The sequence below is a fragment of the Suillus paluster genome (genome assembly GCF_016628075.1).
Source record: "Suillus paluster strain FC165 chromosome Unknown EDB91scaffold_58, whole genome shotgun sequence".
NCBI classification, from domain to species: domain Eukaryota; kingdom Fungi; phylum Basidiomycota; class Agaricomycetes; order Boletales; family Suillaceae; genus Suillus; species Suillus paluster.
In genome coordinates, this window is record NW_024537618.1 from 208,236 (window position 1) to 229,082 (window position 20,847).

General features: G+C 47.0%; 7 protein-coding genes across 7 annotated transcripts; 1 reads left to right on the plus strand and 6 right to left on the minus strand.

Annotated features, from left to right (window-relative positions):
• The first annotated feature begins 59 nt into the window (after positions 1 to 59).
• EDB91DRAFT_674920 (mitochondrial carrier protein) lies at positions 60 to 1,648 on the plus strand. The gene is made up of 7 exons (XM_041328057.1): positions 60 to 228; positions 294 to 364; positions 421 to 665; positions 729 to 750; positions 805 to 960; positions 1,016 to 1,270; positions 1,323 to 1,648. Exons 1-7 carry the CDS (start codon positions 159 to 161, stop codon positions 1,401 to 1,403), a joined length of 900 nt encoding a protein of 299 aa, XP_041173931.1. The 5' UTR covers positions 60 to 158; the 3' UTR covers positions 1,404 to 1,648.
• A 1,917-nt stretch (positions 1,649 to 3,565) lies between these two features.
• On the minus strand, positions 3,566 to 5,728 carry EDB91DRAFT_1058130 (carboxylic acid transporter protein; the record flags this gene model as incomplete). The annotated part of the gene is made up of 15 exons (XM_041314134.1): positions 3,566 to 3,683; positions 3,733 to 3,797; positions 3,847 to 3,917; positions 3,971 to 4,004; positions 4,056 to 4,133; positions 4,185 to 4,279; positions 4,331 to 4,353; positions 4,405 to 4,461; positions 4,513 to 4,523; positions 4,574 to 4,654; positions 4,705 to 4,733; positions 4,784 to 5,300; positions 5,351 to 5,395; positions 5,454 to 5,550; positions 5,610 to 5,728. The coding sequence occupies 15 exons, from the start codon at positions 5,726 to 5,728 to the stop codon at positions 3,566 to 3,568; spliced, it is 1,440 nt and encodes a 479-aa protein (XP_041173932.1).
• A 1,166-nt stretch (positions 5,729 to 6,894) lies between these two features.
• Positions 6,895 to 8,467, minus strand: EDB91DRAFT_1152018 (interferon-inducible GTPase-domain-containing protein). The gene is made up of 2 exons (XM_041319454.1): positions 7,939 to 8,467; positions 6,895 to 7,885 (listed from the first exon to the last, which is right to left on the minus strand). The coding sequence occupies exons 1-2, from the start codon at positions 8,423 to 8,425 to the stop codon at positions 7,065 to 7,067; spliced, it is 1,308 nt and encodes a 435-aa protein (XP_041173933.1). The 5' UTR covers positions 8,426 to 8,467; the 3' UTR covers positions 6,895 to 7,064.
• Positions 8,468 to 8,783: 316 nt separating this feature from the next.
• Positions 8,784 to 9,705, minus strand: EDB91DRAFT_1338357 (uncharacterized protein; the record flags this gene model as incomplete). The annotated part of the gene is made up of 4 exons (XM_041325620.1): positions 8,784 to 9,062; positions 9,114 to 9,254; positions 9,307 to 9,585; positions 9,646 to 9,705. 4 exons carry the CDS (start codon positions 9,703 to 9,705, stop codon positions 8,931 to 8,933), a joined length of 612 nt encoding a protein of 203 aa, XP_041173934.1. The 3' UTR covers positions 8,784 to 8,930.
• A 5,583-nt stretch (positions 9,706 to 15,288) lies between these two features.
• EDB91DRAFT_675125 (uncharacterized protein) lies at positions 15,289 to 16,478 on the minus strand. Its single transcript, XM_041328058.1, has 8 exons — positions 16,253 to 16,478; positions 16,144 to 16,198; positions 16,057 to 16,085; positions 15,926 to 16,004; positions 15,865 to 15,875; positions 15,699 to 15,816; positions 15,566 to 15,651; positions 15,289 to 15,499 (listed from the first exon to the last, which is right to left on the minus strand). Exons 2-8 carry the CDS (start codon positions 16,193 to 16,195, stop codon positions 15,386 to 15,388), a joined length of 489 nt encoding a protein of 162 aa, XP_041173935.1. The 5' UTR covers positions 16,196 to 16,198; positions 16,253 to 16,478; the 3' UTR covers positions 15,289 to 15,385.
• A 123-nt stretch (positions 16,479 to 16,601) lies between these two features.
• EDB91DRAFT_1152027 (major facilitator superfamily domain-containing protein) lies at positions 16,602 to 17,719 on the minus strand. The gene is made up of 2 exons (XM_041319455.1): positions 17,133 to 17,719; positions 16,602 to 17,065 (listed from the first exon to the last, which is right to left on the minus strand). Exons 1-2 carry the CDS (start codon positions 17,375 to 17,377, stop codon positions 16,762 to 16,764), a joined length of 549 nt encoding a protein of 182 aa, XP_041173936.1. The 5' UTR covers positions 17,378 to 17,719; the 3' UTR covers positions 16,602 to 16,761.
• Positions 17,720 to 18,021: 302 nt separating this feature from the next.
• Positions 18,022 to 20,416, minus strand: EDB91DRAFT_1302538 (carboxylic acid transporter protein; the record flags this gene model as incomplete). Its single annotated transcript, XM_041324993.1, has 15 exons — positions 18,022 to 18,352; positions 18,403 to 18,467; positions 18,518 to 18,588; positions 18,642 to 18,675; positions 18,731 to 18,808; positions 18,863 to 18,957; positions 19,007 to 19,029; positions 19,082 to 19,138; positions 19,190 to 19,200; positions 19,251 to 19,331; positions 19,384 to 19,412; positions 19,466 to 19,982; positions 20,035 to 20,079; positions 20,138 to 20,234; positions 20,298 to 20,416. 15 exons carry the CDS (start codon positions 20,414 to 20,416, stop codon positions 18,226 to 18,228), a joined length of 1,449 nt encoding a protein of 482 aa, XP_041173937.1. The 3' UTR covers positions 18,022 to 18,225.
• Between the last annotated feature and the right edge of the window lie 431 nt (positions 20,417 to 20,847).

A 20,847-nucleotide genomic window follows, 5' to 3' on the forward strand; every position in this document is an offset into this window, starting at 1 on the left:
ATATATAGCTATTTGTTGTAAATCGACAAATATGCCAAAATACATATGGCGCGCTTGCATGAAAATTCATTCAAGTTTAAGCAGGACGTGTCAGTGACACGTACAGTGACGCCTCCCAACTATTTCAGCGATTTCGCCTCTGCCAGACCTTGTTAATCATGTCTCCTCCAATTTCCGGGAAAAGCAAGGAGTCCGGGACTGCCCGGATTCTGGGGTCTGGTGCATCTGGTGCGTACTTTGGTCATGGTCTGCTATGCTGGCAATGAAGTAGCTCACTGCGTCATGGCCACCAGGTGTCGCTGAGCTGCTGGTATTCCATCCAGTTGACACAGTAGCCAAACGGCTTATGAGCAACAAAGCCAAAGTGATTATCACCATAACACTCATTTACTGTATCTTGTTGACTACCCTTGGCACCAGGTCTCCTTCTCGGCACTCTCCCCAATCATCTTCCGAGACTATGCTACGGCTTCCCTACCAAAAAAACTTCTGTCTCTCTTCCCCGGTCTTGGATATGCGGCAGGGTACAAAATTTCCCAAAGAATATACAAATTTGGTGGGCAGCCGTGGTTCAATGAGGTCATCACCCGACATTACAAGGATGAGTTCACGCGCGTATTTGGTGAGAGGAAAGGGAAAATGATGATGCAGGCAACTGCTGGCAGGTGAGCTTCATTTTTTCCGTGTGCTCAACAAAATTCCTAAACCGTGTTGATTCCTTCGTGCAGCTTGACCGGCATCGGTGAAGTCGTGAGTCATATATTTCATCCCTAGCTTCTTCGAGGGTTATTAATTTTTCATAAGGTCCTACTTCCTTTGGACGCCTTGAAGATAAAACGGCAAGTAAATCCTGAGGCGTTCCGTGGACGAGGAGTCCTTCGGATATTCATGGAAGAAGGCACTACCCTATACCGTGGATGGGGCTGGACTATGGCGCGTAACGCGCCAGGCTCTTTTGCGGTAAGTTCATTGATGGTGGAATTTATTTTTTCCTCGTTCTGAACCTCAGTTTCAGCTTTTCGGCGCGTCGGCGGTTACGAAGGAGTACGCCCTTGGCGTCACAGACTATTCCAAAGCCACATGGACCCAGAACTTCATCGCATCCATTGCAGGAGCTGTTGCGTCGATCACGATTGCAGCACCGCTTGACACAGTCAAGACTCGTATCCAAAATGCAAACTTCGAGCAGAAGGTGCCTGGCCTCACGGTTGTGAGGGACCTTATCCGAAATGAAGGTCCTACGGCCTTCTTCAAGGGCTTGACCCCAAAAGTGATTACTATTTGTCCTGGTGCGACCTCTTGCTAACGACTTGTGAATGTAGATTCTTGTCGTTGGGCCGAAGCTGGTCTTCAGTTATACCCTCGCACAATCACTAATACCCTTATTTGGGAAGTACGTATGAGCGGCAACGCACCATCACTTAGTCTACGATATCTCGATGCTGCCTGGCTTCTGGTCATTGGTTATAACCTTGTTCAATTTGCTACGCTGATCTAGAAGCAACAGAGTAATACACTCATCTCACAAATAAAGTCGTCAAGGACGAGCGTGGCACCTCTGCCTTAACTGTACTAGATTATCAAGAGGAAGCCTCTGCTATCACCACCCTGTCTCCGTGTCTGAATCAAATTCGCACTACCTCCGTGCGTCTGAAGGGTTCATTTGGTGCCAAAAGTGGACCATCGCTGTAAATCTCAGCTTACCGATGCTATGCCTGGATAAGTACTTTACAGTGAGCGCGAAGCAAAAAGTGTTTTCCATACTCGGCTTAACTTGGGTCTCAGAGCTTCTTCATTCTTTGCAGCCATGAACCGTGCTGCCGAAGTCTATGCAGTCCAATTCTATCTTCTAGTGACAAGTTCACGCCTTCGTATCATGGAACACTTCTCCTGAGACATCCAGCTTCCGATTCGTAATATAGACTATAGGGGAATCAGAACCTGGATGTCTCAGAGAGGGTTCATCAGAAGGAAGCTCACTCTGGACCCTCCTGAGGCACTCATCGAGTTTCCCAATTCGCCAGGCATTCTTTGTATGACTGGTGGCCGCACTGCCAGTGGATGCCGCAGCCCTATGCAGCCTGGGTCGTGCTTTATTTCTGGAATTCGATTTTGGAGATCAGCCATACTCACATATATCCGACAATCTCCTCCGGGCAGTGCCGTGGCCTAGACCATCATGGTACAAGATTACCTGAATCTACTACAATCGGACAGCAAGCGGCCGGACTGTCGTCCCAGTATCTCGCATACTCCAATGGGGTTTCACTGGGTTGAAGACTCGAGAATATCCCCGGCTACCGCGAGCGCTGGCCTGGTAATTCATCCGTCAATTGCCAATTGTTTCTGATCGCCTTCAACTAAGGCCCCGCGTTGTGCTTGTCTTGTGTCTTGAAACTCTACCATCGTGTTCACCAAATGCAAGACCTTTATCATCCTCTGTTTCGCGCTTACAGGCGGCGCGACAACGCAGTCGTTCCTCGGTATAGGAACTTCCGATCACGGAACTTCAAGACAGCCAGTGAAGTCGTTTACAACGTCTTACAGTGCCTTCGGACAAAGAGTTGTTCCATCCTGTCGAGCAACTCAGCGCACTCTCAGAGGTACAATTTACCACCCTCGGTCACCCTGTGTTCTTGAACTACAGCGTCCGCATTAAAAAGTCTAGTGATTTTTGTGATGAAACTGTGAAGCGAGTACAGTCTGCGGATGTATTCATCAGGGCTGACACGACAACAAGTCGACCCTCAGCACTTACACGGGGTATATAGACATCGAGGCCAGGCGTTTTTTCTTTTACTTCTTCGAGAGGAGGAATGATCCTGCCAAAAACGATGTGATCTTCTGGACCAATGGTGGTGAGTTGCATCATAGGGTAGCGTTCCTATCGATGTGGTTTGACGTACAACATTTAGGCCGATCACTGGCTTCCCGTATGTTCGGTCGATCTATTGACGCAAGGCTTGAACGGGGAACCGCTCAGATTTCCCCTTCATCTGTGGTACTCTCCGACTGCGCTATCGCGTTGCGCACCCATTAACCGTGCTATCTATCACATCACGTCCGGTGCCGCTGCAAAAGCTTGGTGCGGCACGGTTATCTTCCTGAAGTTCAACGGGTCTCGGCGTAAGGGTTTTTCCAAAGTAGTCGGGGTCGGTGGTACATTGTGTCTAAAAAGTGTACAACTGTCTACAAAAATATTCACATGGTGCAAGAGACAAAAGTGCCCAGACAAAAGAGGTGCTGATAGCTTGAAGAAAGGACGGCGTGAGCTGGTGAATTCCTGTCCAGATGCCCTTGCTGGAGAATAAGGCCTCAAGTACCGAAATCTAATATTGTTCAGCCCAGGATCGTCTGCCTGTAACCTTGGCTTGAAGAATATATCACAATCGAGAGAGGTTCCAAAAACTCACTACCGGACAAAATTTACTAGATGGCGGTGATGGCGCAAGCGGCTTAGCATGGCCCGGCGGAAGGCTCTCAACAGGGGAATAGTAGTCGTCGAACACATTGCTGCGTCTTGTGGTAGATAAATTGATGCAATCATGCTCATAACTAAGGGCACTTAAGCGCGGCTCTTCTCGTCGGCTTCACCATATGACACTTGCGATGGATTATCCGATATAACCTTATCTTCCCCTTCAAAAGCGGCATCGGCCTTCTCGAAATGAGAACTGTGGTTTCTAGGAGGATGTGAGCAATTCGATTTCTAAGGACATGAGTGGGACTTACTCAGGTCCAATGATCGTGATGATAACCGCGAGTGCAACAACAGCACCAATAAAGATGGCTTGCACCTGATGGAGTATGGATGAGACCATACCGAAGTGGAACTTGGAGGCTTACCGTTGCATAGTCTGGAACCACAGTGGGAACTCCATCCTCAATTATGGTCGTCTTAAAGTGGTTACCGCCAGCTGATATACATTAAAATCGTCCTTGGCTGAAGGGAGCATCACTGTCCACTCACTGGCTTCAATCTGTGCTGATGCTGACGATACCATCTACCAGGATCACGTTAGCCACAAGTATCGCGCGATGTCCACTCGACTTACATTACCGAGCTGGTAAACAACACCAGGGAATGTTGCTCTGAATGCTGGTGGGGACATCTCGGCCAGTTGGATCGGGATCTACAATGATGTCGGGAGACAGGTTTGCAACAAGAGTAGGAGAACACGTACGACGCCCCAGGCGCCCTGAACACCGAGTTGAAAGCAGAACGCTCCGACAGAAAGGGCAGAGAACGAGGAGGGTAGAACCCATAATGGAATGAACGCTGCGAACAATCATAAATCTTGGTCTATTTATTACCGGAATTGGTGCTTACCTCCGACGAGAAGCACGAAAATTCTGATGAAAGGTGAGTAAAGCTATGCAAATACCATTATGGAACGCACATACACGATCGTCAGGCGGCGTCCAATGTACTGGCTTGCCCATCCGCCAATAGCACCGCCGCTGTATGGCCGTCAGGACTTTGACTGTATGTAGAACTAACTAACAACTCACACAACAGCACCCTGTTAAGGCATATTGAGAGTTGACATGCAGATAATTTTGTAAGACGTACGCAGTTGCTAATAATGGTCGCGATACTCGCGCTGTGAGCAGTGAAACCCTTGGTGGTCTCGAGGTACGTGGGATACAGATCCTAAGCATGTTGCATTATGAAGCGCATGTTCCTACGCGGGATGCACGTACCTGTGAACCATGAGCCATGAAATTAAGCACTGCAAAGGGGTATTGGTATGTTCATTGTCAGGGAGCTAAAAAAAATTACCTGTCATTAAGAGCACTGCGTAAATGCATAAAAGCCAGTGACGCTCAAGCATATCCTTCGTTTCCCTAATGAAAATCTTGGTTTTCTGCGAGGTATTAGTACCATTTGCATTCCCTTGTTCCTTGGTACGCGAGAAGAACGCGCTCTCAGGAACAAGAGCGCGGATAACCGCGGCGAAGAAGGTGATGCCTGCTCCAGTCCAGAAAATCACCCGCCATGTGTGCTTGGCTACCAAGGTCAGATTGATAACGGCTGCAAGCAGGGATCCGACAACATAGCCTTCCTGCAAGATCCCGCTTGCAAGCCCACGAAGCTCAACAGGCAAGTTCTCAAGAGCTGAGGACGATGAAAGCCCCCAGATTCCACCCATAGCAATACCAAATAGTGCACGAACGGCGAGGAATTGCGAAAAAGTGTTGACAAAGCCAGTTCCCAGTTCAAGAGCAGAACAAATAATGAGATTAACAACCAGTGGCCACTTGCGGCCAAACCGGTCAGATACGATACCAAATATCATCTATGTAGTAAATGGTAAGCTTAGTGGGGAACTGCGGGCATGATGCTTACGGCACCGACTGATCGGAATAAGAGAGTTAACGTCAACGCGGTCGTCTGTGACCATGTCGTGCCAATCAGCTGCGCAAGCAACGAGGGAAGGAAAAAGACGTACAATCGCACTCGTTGACTTTCCAAATTGTTTAGACAAGAGCGGTACCGTTAGCGATACCGCGAAGAAATCGATGGCGTCGCATGTCCAGGCAAGCCAGCTATCGCAACTTTTGGTTAAGACACAGCGCGAGGCTAGCGATGGATCTAGGATACTAACCCAGACCAGAACAGAACCCACTGCATCAAGGTGAGGCTTTTAAGCGCAACAACTACAGCACAAAAAGGGGCACGATTCTCGCGACGTGGGATGAGCTCTCGAATAAATCTTGGTGCCATGGTGGGCTTGGGATGGTCTGATTTCGGAGGAGGGTCAGCGTCAGAGCGTGCTTTATATTCGCGAGAAGGCGATCAGGACCACCCTAACCTCGGGTACTCAGTGTGCAAGGTGATAACCCCCACCAATATAGTTCTTTGGCCTCAAGTATTCACGTTCCACGTCATCCGATCCTTCCTCATACAAAATGGTGCTTCCAATTTCAATCATCAAACCTCATGCCGAGAATTCAGCGGAATGCATCCTGGAGAGGCTAGCGCAAAACCCCAAACACCGCCGGGCCTGTAATAATTGACACAGCATGATAAACGCAAGGTGATTGGAAGGGCAGGAATCAGGTATTTACTTACTCATTGCACTTCTGCTTCTAGCTAACGTTAACGCATTAGCTACAGTACCAACATCGATCATCGGAGCGGGGCTATGCATATCGGTTAACAATAAGCATCACATCTTGGACATAATTCGAACTTATTCAGACGGTCTCGAATTCGGTTTCTTAGCCACATCTTGCTTAACCTCTGACGAGTTAAGATTTCTTGGATCTATGCGGAGCCTGTCGCGCACGGAGAGGCGATAAAGTATATACCTAGCATAAACTTTTAGCTAGGCTGCTTCACACCGTGACAGAAGTAGTATTAGCTCACCGGGTAGCACAACGTCTCCTCGATGAATCCATCGCAGCCCTCCTTAAATGATATCGTGGGGATTATTGCCTGCCACTGCATAAATGTGTGCACGTAGACAAGGGAGACCGTCAAGGTCAAGCCTACGGACGGTCGAGAAACAATACAATGGCTCAAAGGGAATTCACGTCATAGAAACGCTCTCAGCTGTCGCGTCAGTCCCCGGCAGGCGCCGGAAAGACTCGTGCAACACGTCGATCTAGCTGTCGATTCCAAACGCACACAGTCATGGATCCAGACGCGGAGCATGTTGTACAATAAGAGTTCAAGATATTTGAGAGTTCATAGAAAGGGTAGATCTTCCCGGGCCAGGTGAAAATGACGCTGTGGTTGTGATGCGCCTGACACGACCGCGGCCGTAAAGACATGCTCGATGCTCAATTACCAAGATCTGTCCCAGGTGCAACATTCGTCACGTCCAGCGGAGTTTAAAACTTCAAAATGAAGTTTGGTGTGAGTTGGAAGTCAGTCACGCCGTTAACTGTACATGAGATGAACTAATGAACAGTGTCTGATGCCTACAGCTGCCAATTATCTGAAGATTGATGGGCGTGACACCAGCTACCACGGCACTCACTTTTTATTATGATTCCGACTGACAAGAATTCCGAGTACCAGTAACTATGATTGGATAACAGACGAACTCTAGCCTTTAGATTTCGTACACCGGTGAGCGCCCACTTTTACAACGCCTCAACTGGGCTTCCCTGAAGAGGTCTCGCATTAACTCTAGTTCGTCTATAGTCTTTTCTGACAGTTTTTGGTCTCTCACTGTGGAAACCATAGTGCTGTTGGCGACGATGTACACCCTCTGATCGGGTAAATTCGCATCCTGAAGGTTGCGCCTCACGGTGGCACGAGTTTCGGCGATGTATTGCTCGCGCGCGGAGCTATACAATGCGTTACGACGCGAGTGGTTTTCATCTTCATCGCTATCATAACCCAATTCCTTGATGATGTTTCTGATATGCGTGTCTGATTTCGACCGCACGATATAAGTGGGGATGTTAAAACGCCGGCAATTGACCAGCATGGCGAGGTCAGTCATTGTAAACCGGCTGTCGAAAAGGATAATGATGCAGTCGAAAACGTAGAGTCCTTGTGCAGTGAAATACTGCCAATCTGGCGTGTTCAATGTGCCGGATCCTGGGACATCGTACCAAGCGAACGGGTTCCGCGGGTTTGGATCTGAGAATCTGGTGACGTCCGCGGTGGTCTCAACCACCCCCGTTGGGGCAGCCCCCTGATCTCTGTTTCGAAGGCCTCGGAAGGCATTGATCAGCGATGACTTTCCCGCACCCGAAACCCCTGTCACCGCGAAATGGAATAGCCCTTCCTCGTATTGGACTCTGTGCTTTGCCGACTGTATCTCCTTATCGCTGGGGATGTTTACGAGCTGGAAGGCGCTGTGTTTTTCCAAGGTCTGCGGGTCATCCTTCCCATTTATGGCATTTCCAGCAATTGTAGTGCTTGCTGTAGCATCGACTTGAGCCAAAAATGCAAGTGGACAACGGATACTTTCTTGCCTTTTTTGTTGGACTTCGTGCCCGAGACGTCTTTTCCCTTCACATCCATGTGGAGCACGGCGGCTTGACGCCCCGGTGTTTCATACAGACGCCTCCGTGTCGTTTCTTCTGAAGCATGTATTCCTACTTCGCTTGGCCTCCGCCCCACATCAGCTACATGATCTGTTTGTGCCCAGTAAGTTTCTTCAACGTTCGCCCCGGTGGTATGTGGTGCTATATTGGCTTGGAGTTCGGCTGTTTCTCCCCCCCTAATTTCTTCTTCCGCGTCCAGAACGATATGATCTTCGTCTTCCCATTCATCATCCTGCCATTCCGCCATTGGCATCCTGTTAGATTGTCGTTGAAGATATGAGTCTCTGGCGAGTCTCAGGTTTGCGAAAGTGGGGTTTTCGAGGATTCCTGATGACTGAATTTCTTCGATGATTGTAAGAACGATGCCAGCGATGGCCCGAAGACCATTCGCGGGGAGGGACATTGATGTACCCATCGTTCATGCGACAGGTTAAAGTTGTCTATCACACACTCGAAGGGAAGGTAGGAAAGATGGGTCTTGCAGAAGGCGGTGGTTTTATATGCATCTTGTAATGCTGTGTCGCCTCGAGGACCAATGCACATTAGAGGTCCGGCTTGTCTCGTGGCTGATCGTCTTTTCTCTAAAGGGCAGTTGTGGAAACTACCATATAGTGCAAGCCCGCGAGGTTTTACTTTCATGCCCGCTTGTTGCCTGATCCAGGCCAAGGGTATTGCGCTAGTTGGACCTCCATTGACACTTTTGTACTCAAACAGTATACGATATACATATGTGAGCGAAGCCGGTGCCTAGTTAGAAGGATAAAGATGATGATGATGATGATATCAATAATAATAATAATAATTGTAAGGCAGGAGAATTGGAGGTGTGTTAGCGGATACCGATGACTTAAGAACTTGAATATTGTGGGTGATAGGGCAGTGATGGCCTGGGAAGGAGGCTTCCTGAGAGCAACAGACCATCATTCGATGACGTAGAGCTCAGGGATCCAAACATTCCTGTAATAATGGGCCGACAGGATAATCACATCTGACGGACGAACACCGTTTTCGCTGAAGGTCCACTTTTCCCAACCACGTGCGACGGGCTTTCCCTAATGACCAAGACGTTAAGTACCATGTGTCAGTGTCAATATTAAACATACCTTTGCGCGGTTGTAAACATCTGCAATCAGATAAGCAATCTGTTGGGCGAACTCTTGACGAGTTGTCGGTCTACCACCACTCAGTGTCTCAAAGCGATAACGAGATGCATCCGAAAAACTGCAGGGCAGGTATCCGGGCCACTACATAAGAAGGTTAACACAAACTATTATAGCGCAGATAAGTGATACTCACCTCTAGTGCGAGAGTAGTATTTCGCCAGCCATGATGAGCGAATACTGTGTCAGTCGGACTGTCAACGACAACTTTCTGCTTCAGAAGATCCTTCACGCGCACGCCAGGCCAGTTACTAGTGCTAAACGTGACGCCAGGGAAGCTTTCCTGAGAGGGAGTGATACCCTGTGGGCGTGGGACACGCTCCGCTCTCCTACCATCCGCGAGGAACCAATGCAGTGGCATCGGGGCATAGAGGGTCGAGGGGTGAGGGGCAGGAAGTGAATACCGAGAGTATTGCTAATATAATGTTTGTGTAAGAATGCAAAGAAACACGGAAAGAACATGGAGGTTACTCACTTGGTGAGACCCGGCTCCGCCAGGGTTCACGATCAATTGGTTAGGCTGCACATAGGCCATACTGGACTAGAAATAATGGGAGGTGAAATAGAATGTCCGCGTTGCAAGATAACTGCGATGTTCGAGCTGATGAGATGCCCATCCTAAGCACCCTGCGTGTTTTATACTACCCATAGCGTCAGAACAGTCCACAGAACTGTGGATAGTCTGTAACGTAAGTGGTCTGGAGCCAGAGCGCTCACTCAAAGTGTCCAGTAAGCTGTGAATCATAAAACGAGACATCGGCCATTCAACGATACGCATCGTGACACAATGAACGCTTGGAAGAAAATAATGGCGGTCACGGTGCCACCAGGGATGATTGTGCCACTAGAAGACATTAGTTTGAGACAATGTGCTTTGAATGCACGTGCAACGCAATACGAGACCTGTTAATGGCCACCGTCTATCAGCGGAAAACTAACCCTCAGTGACAGAAGCCAAAGCTCACCAATTACTACGAGTGGTTCAGTAACCGGGAACGACTAGTCCTTGATGCAAGTGGCAGAAGACCGTAACGGCACACTTTTCAAAGAACAGCCAACTGTCCCGTAAACCTGGAACTCAAAATTTGGAGTCGGGGACTAGAACGAGCCATTTCACGAAACAACTCGAATCACTACTAATGCAACTGCCGCGGGGTACTGTAAACCATGAGAGGCAGACAAAAACATTGACACTTGGACAGCTTGTGGTTACAAGGAGTATTGATTGCAACTAGCATTGAGGCCACACTAGCAGCCCCATAGATGACCGGGTCGATCACCGTAGTGGTAGCGTGAAGCGGTTATGTGTTTTGCTCAAATTTGAAATTACCAAAAAAGGCATGTGTAGAAAGAGTCTGAACGACAAGTACAAGTACTGTCTGTGTACAGCAAGTGTACAAGGCCGCGAGGCTCGAAAGCGTTATGTGGTGAAGGCGTAGTTGGTGCCCGCTCACGTTCCTCTAGTGCCCCACCTGCCAAGGATGCCACACATAAGAGTACTAGCACTACGCCAGGCAAGCGCTTGGTGCATCTTCACCTCAAGCGTGAAACCAAAGCTGTATATACGTGTCCCGCTGTATAATATGTGTAATAATATGTGTATTATTAGCGTTACAAGCGTGGACTCGACTCAAGCAATCCAACAATAGTACTACTTTCGGAGCACACAGAACTCAGGAATCCACACATCAGCGTGTAAACGTATGGACATGAGCACGATATCTTTTAAATGGACTCGTGAAGAGAGGGCCCAAGCGACAGATTCGACCGAAGGCAGTATTTTCTGTCGACTTGGTTAGTTCTGGCGAGAAGTCGATTTTTGGAGGAGGTAAGACCCACTGATGCAAGTAAGTAAAAATTGCGCAATGTTCTGCATATTGCAACTGCGAGGTCCTGCTTGGTATCTGGATAGACCGTGCTGCGTCCAGCGTGGCGAATATCAGGCGAATCATAACCAGGCCACTGCGAACTGAGTATCAGGTTTTTGATCGAATTAAAACCCAAATTCAATGTACCTGCAAGAATATTTTGAAACGACCCGCCATAAAAACAGTCTCTTCACTGTCCTGAATACATCTGCCGTTAAAGACATTCTTGACCGGGACACCAGGACGCCCATTATGATAAAACACAATGGGGGGATTGTGTGAATGACAGGGAACTGGAACACGCTGTGCTTTCTTTCTATCCAGTAGCAAAAGATTTTCAGGCAATTGTTCCTTCGTAGGTGACGGGGGTGAAGATGACTGCCAGGTTACAAATGAATCTGCGTTGTCCTGCTGAAGCAACTCCACTGAGACATACAGATAAAGATTTGCTAGGGGACCAGCCAGAGTGCCCCTTCAGATGTGCCATCTGGATGGGTCGAGCGTGCGTGCAACGCAATTATGCTCGGTAGTCGGAGGACTTGAAAATCCAGCTGTGAAGATGGCTGGATCATACCGCTCTGATAATGCCGCTGTGCTACTTTATAAGAATCGCATGGCCTGGCAGGTATACAAGCAAATGGCAGGTGCAGAGCAGGCCTCCACAATATGGCGTTGTATCTGGTCTGTCTGACCTTCGACGCGGCCATGGTGGAAGGCCTCCTGGTTGTTCCTTGATTTGGCGAAGGCCGAGCACCTGCAAACGAGATTGTGTCCTTTTTCTCCGTGGCTCAAAGAAATGGATTGTTTGCCAGACTTGCCAGGCCAGCATTCCCTGTAAGCTGTAATTCATAACGTTAAATAAGTAAGGTCTCATCGAAATCTGACATGAACATTATTCAGCACAGGATTGTCGGCCTGTAACCTTGGACTGTGAGTCAACAGAGGTTCCGATTCTCCGAACGGACTCGCTGGCAGGGAGGGGTTGCCAAATGGCCAGTGGCAGGTTCGTAGTGTGGTGGCAGGTGGCCCGGCCATATGACTCCATATGATGAATGTTCTGACTTCCAACCATCTCACAGCGTCACATGACCTTGGCCACAGGCATGCCTAAACTTAACTGTACCATAAAGTTTAAACCGCTTGGCCTTACTTACCATCGCACCAACAATATTCGTACTATAGCTAACAACGCACGATCCGCCAGGCTATCAACTTGGGAGTAGAGCTCGTTCATTACAATAAATTGTTGTCATGTCATGGTAGGTAAATACTGTGATCACGTTCGTACAAAAGAGGCGCCTGAGCAGCCTAAGCGTTGCTCTTATCGTCGACACCAATGAAGATGGCTTGTACCTGGTGAAGTATAAATGAAACAGCACGTAAGTGGAGTTCATTTGACTTCCCATTACATAATCTGGGACCGCAGTAAGGACTCCATCCTTCATGATGGTGGCCTTCAAGCAGTTACCGCCAGCTGATATATATTAAGAACTTTCTCGGCGAAACGACTATCCACCCACTGGCTTCAATTTGTGTTGATACTGACGATACCAGCCACCTGATGTTGCTGGATGGATATATCCTTTTGGGCTATAGCCCTAAAACTAGGATACATCATTCAGTTAGATTATCCATTATCTATTATCCAGATGGATGTATCCCATGGTGGATCCCATCTGTTGCATACACAGCCGCATTTTTCGCATTTTTGAAACTCAGCTGTTTGTCATTCCAGGATATATTCATTATTCACAAAATATATCCCATTTTGGTCACCTCCTCATTGTCAGGTCTTCCCACATTATTCCCACACATCACATGTTCGCATTTTTCAGCCACACAGTGTGGGAATTACCCCACAACACCAAAAACATCGCCCATTTTGGGAATCTCCACAATATCAATTGTTCCCACACCCTCCCCATATCACTGCAGCTTCACCACCACACCACAATTGCTCCCCTTTCATATATAAGTAGTAGTTTGGTTTATATATGTATAATATAATATAATAGACCGCTTTTTTTGTCTATTTGTGTACTTGCTCCTCCTCCAGGACCCTTTCAAAATGATGTAGGATACAAAACATTTTCGCACTTTTGCCCCTTTGACAAGGAAGTGTCCTAGGGTATTCAGAACATGATTATGAGTGAATATGAAGATATTCCCAACTTTATTTGACCCTCTGAAGTGTCCTACATCAATAAATCTAACACATATATAGAAAAACACAAAATATGTTCCCATTTAATTACTTGTAGATGGATAGACTTGTAAAAATGATTCCCAGCACCTATTCAGTAATATGAACAATGTATCAGGATCCTAGGACCATAGGACAACCCCCTGTTGCATGGTGTGCCCTCCTTCTCCTGGTGGTTTACCCCCTGTGAATTTTTTTCCTGTAGGACCGAACCTACATTGAGGTAAGGGGTCTATTTCTATATATATTTGGAGTATGTCTGTCATATAGCTAGCCCTGGACACACACAGGATCCATCTACAGGAACAAAAACATAAAATATTGTATGTTTGGCATTTTTGATGTTTTTTAGTATATTACACTTGCACACATGGTCCACCCTGCTCATTTATAATCAGTAGTACATGCATACATGTGTTCTACACTAAATACCAGCTAGATATATGGCAAAAACATGAGATCTGATGTAGAGGGGGTATTTCTACTGATCAGAAGCCTACATGGTAATCAAGCCTGTGATAAGTAATCAGAGACCTGTGATACCCCCAATATATATCCCTTATGATGTCCCTAAAGGCTTAGAAAGATCCATGAAGGATTCATGTAATGACAGGCAAAATGACATATGTGTGAAAAGTGACAATTGATATCTTTTTGCACAAAGTGTCATTTATATATGATAAATGTCAAAGATTTCATTTAAAATATGTAGGATAGATTGTAAACTACCTAAGGAACCTATACTACCTACTGCCCTGAGGGTAAAGGGTGGAGGGAAGGGATGTAGTGTAAACATGAGTTGACCCAGCATTAAAGTCTGACTACTGCTCAACTGACCATTTTCGATGTTTTGGGTTTGTGAAGTTTCCCACACTGAATTTCTTATCTATTTCACTTCCTCAGCACTCAATCATTGTTGGATTGTTCTATACATTTATATATATGATGCTGTATATATTCCAAATGTACTCCAGGTTTCTGATCATTAATATTTGATGTTTTGAAGGCATGGGCCCCTTATCAGTAGAAATAGCAAGCATATACACTAGCTCACAGCTCCAGCCTATTGTGAGCCGATCTTGGTCATAAAAAAGCAAGTATATATGCTTTGCTCATTATATATGAACAGGTTGTATCATAGATGCAATGGTAAGATACTGAAACACATCAAAAATGTCAAAAATGCGATTTTCTATGTTTTTGTTCCTGTAGCAGGATCCTATGTGTGTCCTGGGCCAGCTATATGATAGACCTACCTCAAATATACATAGAAATAGACCCCCCACTTCAATTGAGGTCCGGTCCTTCAGGAAAAAAATTCACAGGGGGTAAACCACTAGGAGAAGGGGGGCACACCATGCAACAGGGGATTATCCTATGGTCCTAGGCTCCTGATACATTGTTCATATTACTGAATAGGTGCTGGGAATCATTTTTCCAAGTCCATCCATCTACAAATAATTAAATGGGAACATATTTTGTGTTTTTCTATATATGTGTTAGATTTATTGATGTAGGACACTTCAGAGGGTCAAATAAAGTTGGGAATATCTTCATATATACTCATAATCATGTTCTGAATACCCTAGGACACTTCCTTGTCAAAGGGGCAAAAGTGCGAAAATGTTTTGTATCCTACATCATTTTGAAAGGGTCCTGGAGGAGGAGCAGGTACACAAATAGACAAAAAAAGCGGTCTATTATATTATATTATACATATATAAACCAAACTACTACTTATATATGAAAGGGGAGCAATTGTGGTGTGGTGGTGAAGCTGCAGTGATATGGGGAGGGTGTGGGAACAATTGATATTGTGGAGATTCCCAAAATGGGCGATGTTTTTGGTGTTGTGGGGGCGAACATGTGATGTGTGGGAATAATGTGGGAAGACCTGACATGAGGAGGTGACCAAAATGGGATATGTTTTGTGAATAATGAATATATCCTGGAATGACAAACAGCTGAGTTTCAAAAATGCGAAAAATGCGGCTGTGTATGTAACAGATGGGATTTTCATGGGATACATCCAATGGATAATGGATAATCTTACTGGATGATGTATCCTAGTTTTAGGCTTATAGTCCAGTTTGGATGTATCAATATAGCATTATGGACTCTACCAGCTATTTACCACCAACACGTTAGTACAAGTATCGCACGATTCCCCTTCTACAGACGTTGCTAAGCTGGTAAGCAACACCAGGGAATGTTGCTCTGAATCCTGGTGATGACATCTCCGCCAGTTGGATCGGGATCTACAATGACGTTTAGAGGATACATAAACCGTATTACTCGCGGCGACATATTAAGAGAACACTTACGACGCCCTGAACAACAACTTGAATACAGAACGCTCCAGCGGAGAGGCCAGAGAACGAGGAGGGTAAAACCCATAATGGAATGAACGCTGAGAGAACATAAATCTTGGCCTATATTACCGAGATTGGTGCTTACCTCCGACGAGAAGCACAAAATTCTGATGAAAAGGTGAGCAAATATTATGGAATGCACATACATGATCGTCAAGCGGCGTCCAATGTACTGACTCGCCAATCCAGCAATAACACCGCCGCTGCGCAACCCTCAGGACTTTGACTGTTTGCAGAATCAACCAACTCACGCAATAGCACCCTGTTAGAGAATATTGGGAGTTGCCACACAGGTAATTCTGTAAAACGTACACAGTTGCCAATAATGGTCGCGATAGTCGCATCGTGAGCTGAAACCCTTGGTGGTCTCGAGATATGTGGGATACAGATCCTAAGCGGACATTACATTATGGGATGCACGTTCATATGCGGGATGCACGTACCTGTGAACCATGAGTCATGAAATTGAATCCTGCAGAGGAATGTCGATATGTTGATCGTTGGGGGCTCGGAGCAAGCCAAACACTCACCTGTCGTTAAGAGCATTGAGTAAATGTATAAGAGCCAGTGACGCTTAAGCATCCCCTTTGTTTCCCTAAGGAAAAGCTTAGTTTTCTGCGAGGTATTGGTCCCTCTCGCCTTTTCTTGTTCCTTGGCACGCAAGAAGAACGCACTCTCGGGGACAAGAGCACGGATAACCGCGGTGTTGGAATCCGACGAGACGAAGGAAACGGAAGACGGACCGTAGAAGATGAGAGTGAAACAGTACGAGCGCAACCAGTGAGTACGACGAGGCGACGCGTTGACGTCGGCCGAGGCTCGTCGATATTGGAATGTCTATCTCTAAGTAACGGACAATTTACTTATCATTTACTTATCTATCCTATCCGTACTATAAAGGACCGAACGAGTCGTTAGAACATCTCAGGTCTTTTCATAGAGCCTGAGATGTAAGTCTCATATATTTTTCGCGTTATTCTAAAGAGCTAACATACCATTAGATATTTATTCTACTAGGTACTTTACCCGCTCTTACTAGAGGTCTTTTCATAGAGCCTGAGATATATTTATTCTACTAGCTCCCGCTTCGTGCGCCGCTCGCCTGAACTCACTTTACGCGGCACTGCTCCAGTCCAGAAAATCATCCGTCATGCATGCCCTGCTACCGAGGTCAAGTTGATAACTGCTGCAATGAGGTACCCAACAGCATTGTCTTCCTGCCAAAACCCACTTCCAATTCCACGAAGCTCGGCGGGCAAGTTCTCAAGAGCTGAAGATGACGAAAGTCCCCATGTTCCACCTATCGGGACACCAAATAGGGCACGGAGGGCGAGGAATTGCGGAAACGTGCGGACAAAGCCAGTTCCGAGCTCAAGAACACAACAGAGAAGGAGTCTAAAAACTCGTGGCCACTTGCGGCCAAACCTGTCAGATAAGATACCAAATATGATGGTAAGCCTCGTTGATATGCAGCAAGTTGAAACAGACAATGCTTATTTCGATGCCCTGAATCATGCAGAAACTCCCAATTATACACCCTCTAGTCGTCCACGAGATGATGCTTCTTCGTTCTATGCTGATCGACAAACGCGGAACAAGAGCGTCAACGTCAAGGCGGTCGTCTGTGCTCATGTGGTACCACATCGGCACGTAGGCATTGCAATGAGAGAAGGGGGAAATCGTACGATAGTACTGGTCAACTTGCCAAATTGTGTTGACAAGAGCGCGATACCGTGAGCGATACTGTGAAGAAGTCCATGGCATCGCACATCCAGGCAAGCTAGCTATCGTGACACGTGGTTAGGATGATAGCGTGAGACTAGCGATGGAGGGGAACACTGACCCAGACCAGAACTGAGCCCACTGCACCCAGGTGAGATTTTTGAGCGTAGCAAGTATGGTGCCAGGAGGGGCACGCCTCTCTCGACGCAGGATGAGGTTACGCAAAAATCTTGGTGCTATAGTGGGGGCGAGATAACAGAACAGGGAGGTTGAGGGTAGCTACGGCGCTCTATAGAGCATGTTTCATCTATATGTACCAGTATTGATATTCGAGAGAATGTGATCAACGCCATTCTGCAAGACTGTCGTCCCTTAACCGTTACGCCAAAAGGCAGTGATAATAAAAGCTCAAGCGCTCACGCTTCATTATCGCGGACAGTACTAGTATTTATTGGAACTCAGGTAAGTCAACGGACTTACACATTCTAACCCAAAGTAACATATCATAATGGAAAAGTGAGGGTGACGTCACGGTGCTAAAATAGGGACGCACATAGTGTGGGACAGCCTATGACCCTAGCCTAGCCTCCCCTAACCAGACCAATTGAAGGCAACAATCCGTGACCCGTCTCAGAGAACGGGTACAGACACTCGTACAGACACTCATTGCTTCCGAGTATTAAATACGCTACGACCCCCGTAAATGGTATTCATTCATTCATTCACAATTGAGGTATAACACGCGACCTACCAACAACGCTAATGGCCGCGCTACTATCAACTCGGAGGAAAAAATCGTTCATTAAAAATGACACATTGTTGTCATGCTGTGGTAGGTAGGTAATGCGATCATATTCGTACTACTACATAAGAGGCGCTCAGTGAGCGACCTAAGCGCTGCTCTTCTCGTCGACCTCATGAAACGACGTTCGTGATGGGTCATCTGGGACAGCGTCATCGCTTCCGCCTCCTTCTTCAAAAGCAGTCTTGTGGTTCTCGAAATGTGAACCGTGGTTTCTAGTGGAAAATGAGCATTGGTATTTCAAAAAAATATGAGCGGGATTTACTCTGGCCCAATGATCGTGATGACGACCACGAATGCAGCAACGACACCAATGAAGATGGCTTGTACCTGGTGAAGTATAAATGAAACCGTACGTAAGTGGAACTCATTTGACTTACCGTTGCATAATCTGGGACTACAGTAAGGACTCCATTCTGCATGATGGTGGTCTTCAAGTTGTTACCGCCAGCTGATATACATTGAGAACTTCCTTGGCAAAAGGGAGTGTGACTGTCCACTCACTGGCTTCAATCTGTGCTGATGCTGACGATACCATCTATTCACCACGAACACGTCAATACAAGTATCGGATCATGTGCATTCAAACCTACGTTGCCAAGCTGGTAAGCAACACCAGGGAATGTTGCTCTGAATGCCGGTGGGGACATCTCCGCCAGTTGGATCGGGATCTACGATGATATATAAATAAGCCGTGTTCGCAACAAGATCAAAATAACACTTACGACACCCCAAGCGCCCTGAACACCGACCTGAATCCAGAATGCTCCAGCAGAGAGGCCAGAGAATGAGGAGGGTAAAACCCATAATGGAATGAACGCTGCGAGGGAACATAAGTCTTGGCCTATATTACCGGGATTGGTGCTTACCTCCGACGAGAAGCACAAAAATGCTGATGAAAAGGTGAGTAAAGCCACGCAAATATTATTATGGAATTCACATACACAATCGTCAGGCGGCGTCCAATGTACTGACTCACCCATCCAGCAATAACACCGCCGCTGTACAACCCTCAGGACTTTGACTGCTTGTAGAACCAACAAACAACTCACGCAATAGCACCCTGTTAGAGCATGTTGAGAATAGTCAGACAGATAATTTTGTAAAACGTACGCAGTTGCCAATAATGGTCGCGATAGTCGCATCGTGGGTACTGAAACCCTTGGTGGTCTCGAGATACGTGGGATACAGATCCTGAGCGGACAATACATTATAGAACGCATGTTCATGCGCGGGATGCACGTACTTGTGAACCGTGAGACATGAAATTGAATCCTGCAGAGGATTATTCGACATGTTGATTGTTAGGGAGCAAGAGAAAGGCTAACCTGTCATTAAGAGCACTGCGTAAATGCATAAGAGCCAGTGACGCTTCAACATCTCCTTCGTTTCCCTGAAGAAAATCTTGGTTTTCTGCGAGGTATTGGTCCCTTTCGCCTTCTCTAGTTCCTTGGCACGCAGGAAGAACGCGCTCTCAGGAACAAGAACACGGATACAGGCGGCAAAGAAAGTGATGCCTGATCCGGTCCAGAAAAGCACCCGCCAGGTGTGTTCGGCTACCAAGGTCAGGTTGATGACGGCTGCAATGAGGTACCCAACGGCATATCCTTCTTGCAACACTCCACTTGCAATCCCACGAAGCTCAACGGGCAAGTTCTCAAGGGCTGAGGCTGACGAAAGTCCCCATATTCCACCCATAGCAATTCCGAATAGGGAACGAACGGCGAGGAATTGTGTGTACGTGTTGACAAAGGCAGTTCCGAGCTCAAGAACACAGCAGAGAAGGAGATTGATAATCAATGGCCACTTGCGGCCAAACCGGTCAGATAAGATGCCAAATAAGATCTGGGGAATGGTAAGCTTATAGTTAGCAGGACACAGCATGAACGATGCTTACAGCGCCGACCGATCGGAATAAGAGCGTTAACGTGATGGCGGTCGTCTGTGGTCACGTAGCGTCACATCAGCGGCAGGAAGCGAGGAAAGGAAACTGAACATACGATCGCACTGGTTGACCTTCCAAATTGTGCTGATAAGAGTTTCACCGTGAGGGATACTGCGAAGAAATCAATGGCGTCGCATGTCCAGGCGAGCCAGCTATTGTGACAAAATGTGGTTAAGATGATAGCGTGAGGCTAACGATGGATGCAGAACACTGACCCAGACCAGAATTGAGCCCACTGCACCCAGGTGAGATTTTTGAGCGCAGCAAGTACGGCGCCAGGAGGGGCACGCTTCTCTCGACGCGGGATGAGATTGCGCAAAAATCTTGGTGCCATGATGAGGGTGGGATGGGGATTGATCAAGTAGGAGGGTGAGCGTCCAGAGTATGTTTATATTGAGATCAGAAGACAATCAGGAACATTTTAAACCTCAGGCACCCAACGTAACATATCATCATATGGGCGCGACGCGCTAAATGGGTGAGGCTAATATTATAGTTCAACAGCGCTTTAGCCCGCACGTTTCACAATCCTTTCCCCACACACATATCACATCAATGATATGCCATTGCAACCTCTGAGCCAAGCGGGGCCCCTGCTTCATTGTTCATCGTGACGCTGCGGAGCCCCAATTTCTGAGATTTCGGCTAAGCCTGTCAAGGCCTGTCAGCGCCTCTAGCTGATCTAGTGATAAATCGGCGTGCTCTGGCGTGAAGAGGCAGGCGTACAACTCCAAGGGGCTCAAACACCGCCTGCTCGGATAATCG

What these genes read in the sequence shown, in the direction of transcription:
- EDB91DRAFT_674920 (XM_041328057.1), top strand. Translation starts at nt 159, where the DNA reads ATGTCTCCTCCAATTTCCGGGAAAAGCAAGGAGTCCGGGACTGCCCGG. An exon ending in ATGCAGGCAACTGCTGGCAG is followed by an intron (nt 666 to 728) that starts GTGAGCTTCATT and finishes TCCTTCGTGCAG; the next exon opens with CTTGACCGGCATCGGTGAAG. An exon ending in TGACCGGCATCGGTGAAGTC is followed by an intron (nt 751 to 804) that starts GTGAGTCATATA and finishes ATTTTTCATAAG; the next exon opens with GTCCTACTTCCTTTGGACGC.
- EDB91DRAFT_1152018 (XM_041319454.1), bottom strand. Translation starts at nt 8,425, where the DNA reads ATGGGTACATCAATGTCCCTCCCCGCGAATGGTCTTCGGGCCATCGCT. An exon ending in CACGAAGTCCAACAAAAAAG is followed by an intron (nt 7,886 to 7,938) that starts GCAAGAAAGTAT and finishes TCGATGCTACAG; the next exon opens with CAAGCACTACAATTGCTGGA.
- EDB91DRAFT_675125 (XM_041328058.1), bottom strand. Translation starts at nt 16,195, where the DNA reads ATGCTTAAGCGTCACTGGCTCTTATACATTTACTCAATGCTCTTAACG. An exon ending in CTCAATGCTCTTAACGACAG is followed by an intron (nt 16,086 to 16,143) that starts GTGAGTGTTTGG and finishes ATTCCTCTGCAG; the next exon opens with GATTCAATTTCATGACTCAT. An exon ending in TCATGACTCATGGTTCACAG is followed by an intron (nt 16,005 to 16,056) that starts GTACGTGCATCC and finishes ATGTCCGCTTAG; the next exon opens with GATCTGTATCCCACATATCT.
- EDB91DRAFT_1152027 (XM_041319455.1), bottom strand. Translation starts at nt 17,377, where the DNA reads ATGCCATGGACTTCTTCACAGTATCGCTCACGGTATCGCGCTCTTGTC. An exon ending in GGGTGTATAATTGGGAGTTT is followed by an intron (nt 17,066 to 17,132) that starts CTGCATGATTCA and finishes AACGAGGCTTAC; the next exon opens with CATCATATTTGGTATCTTAT.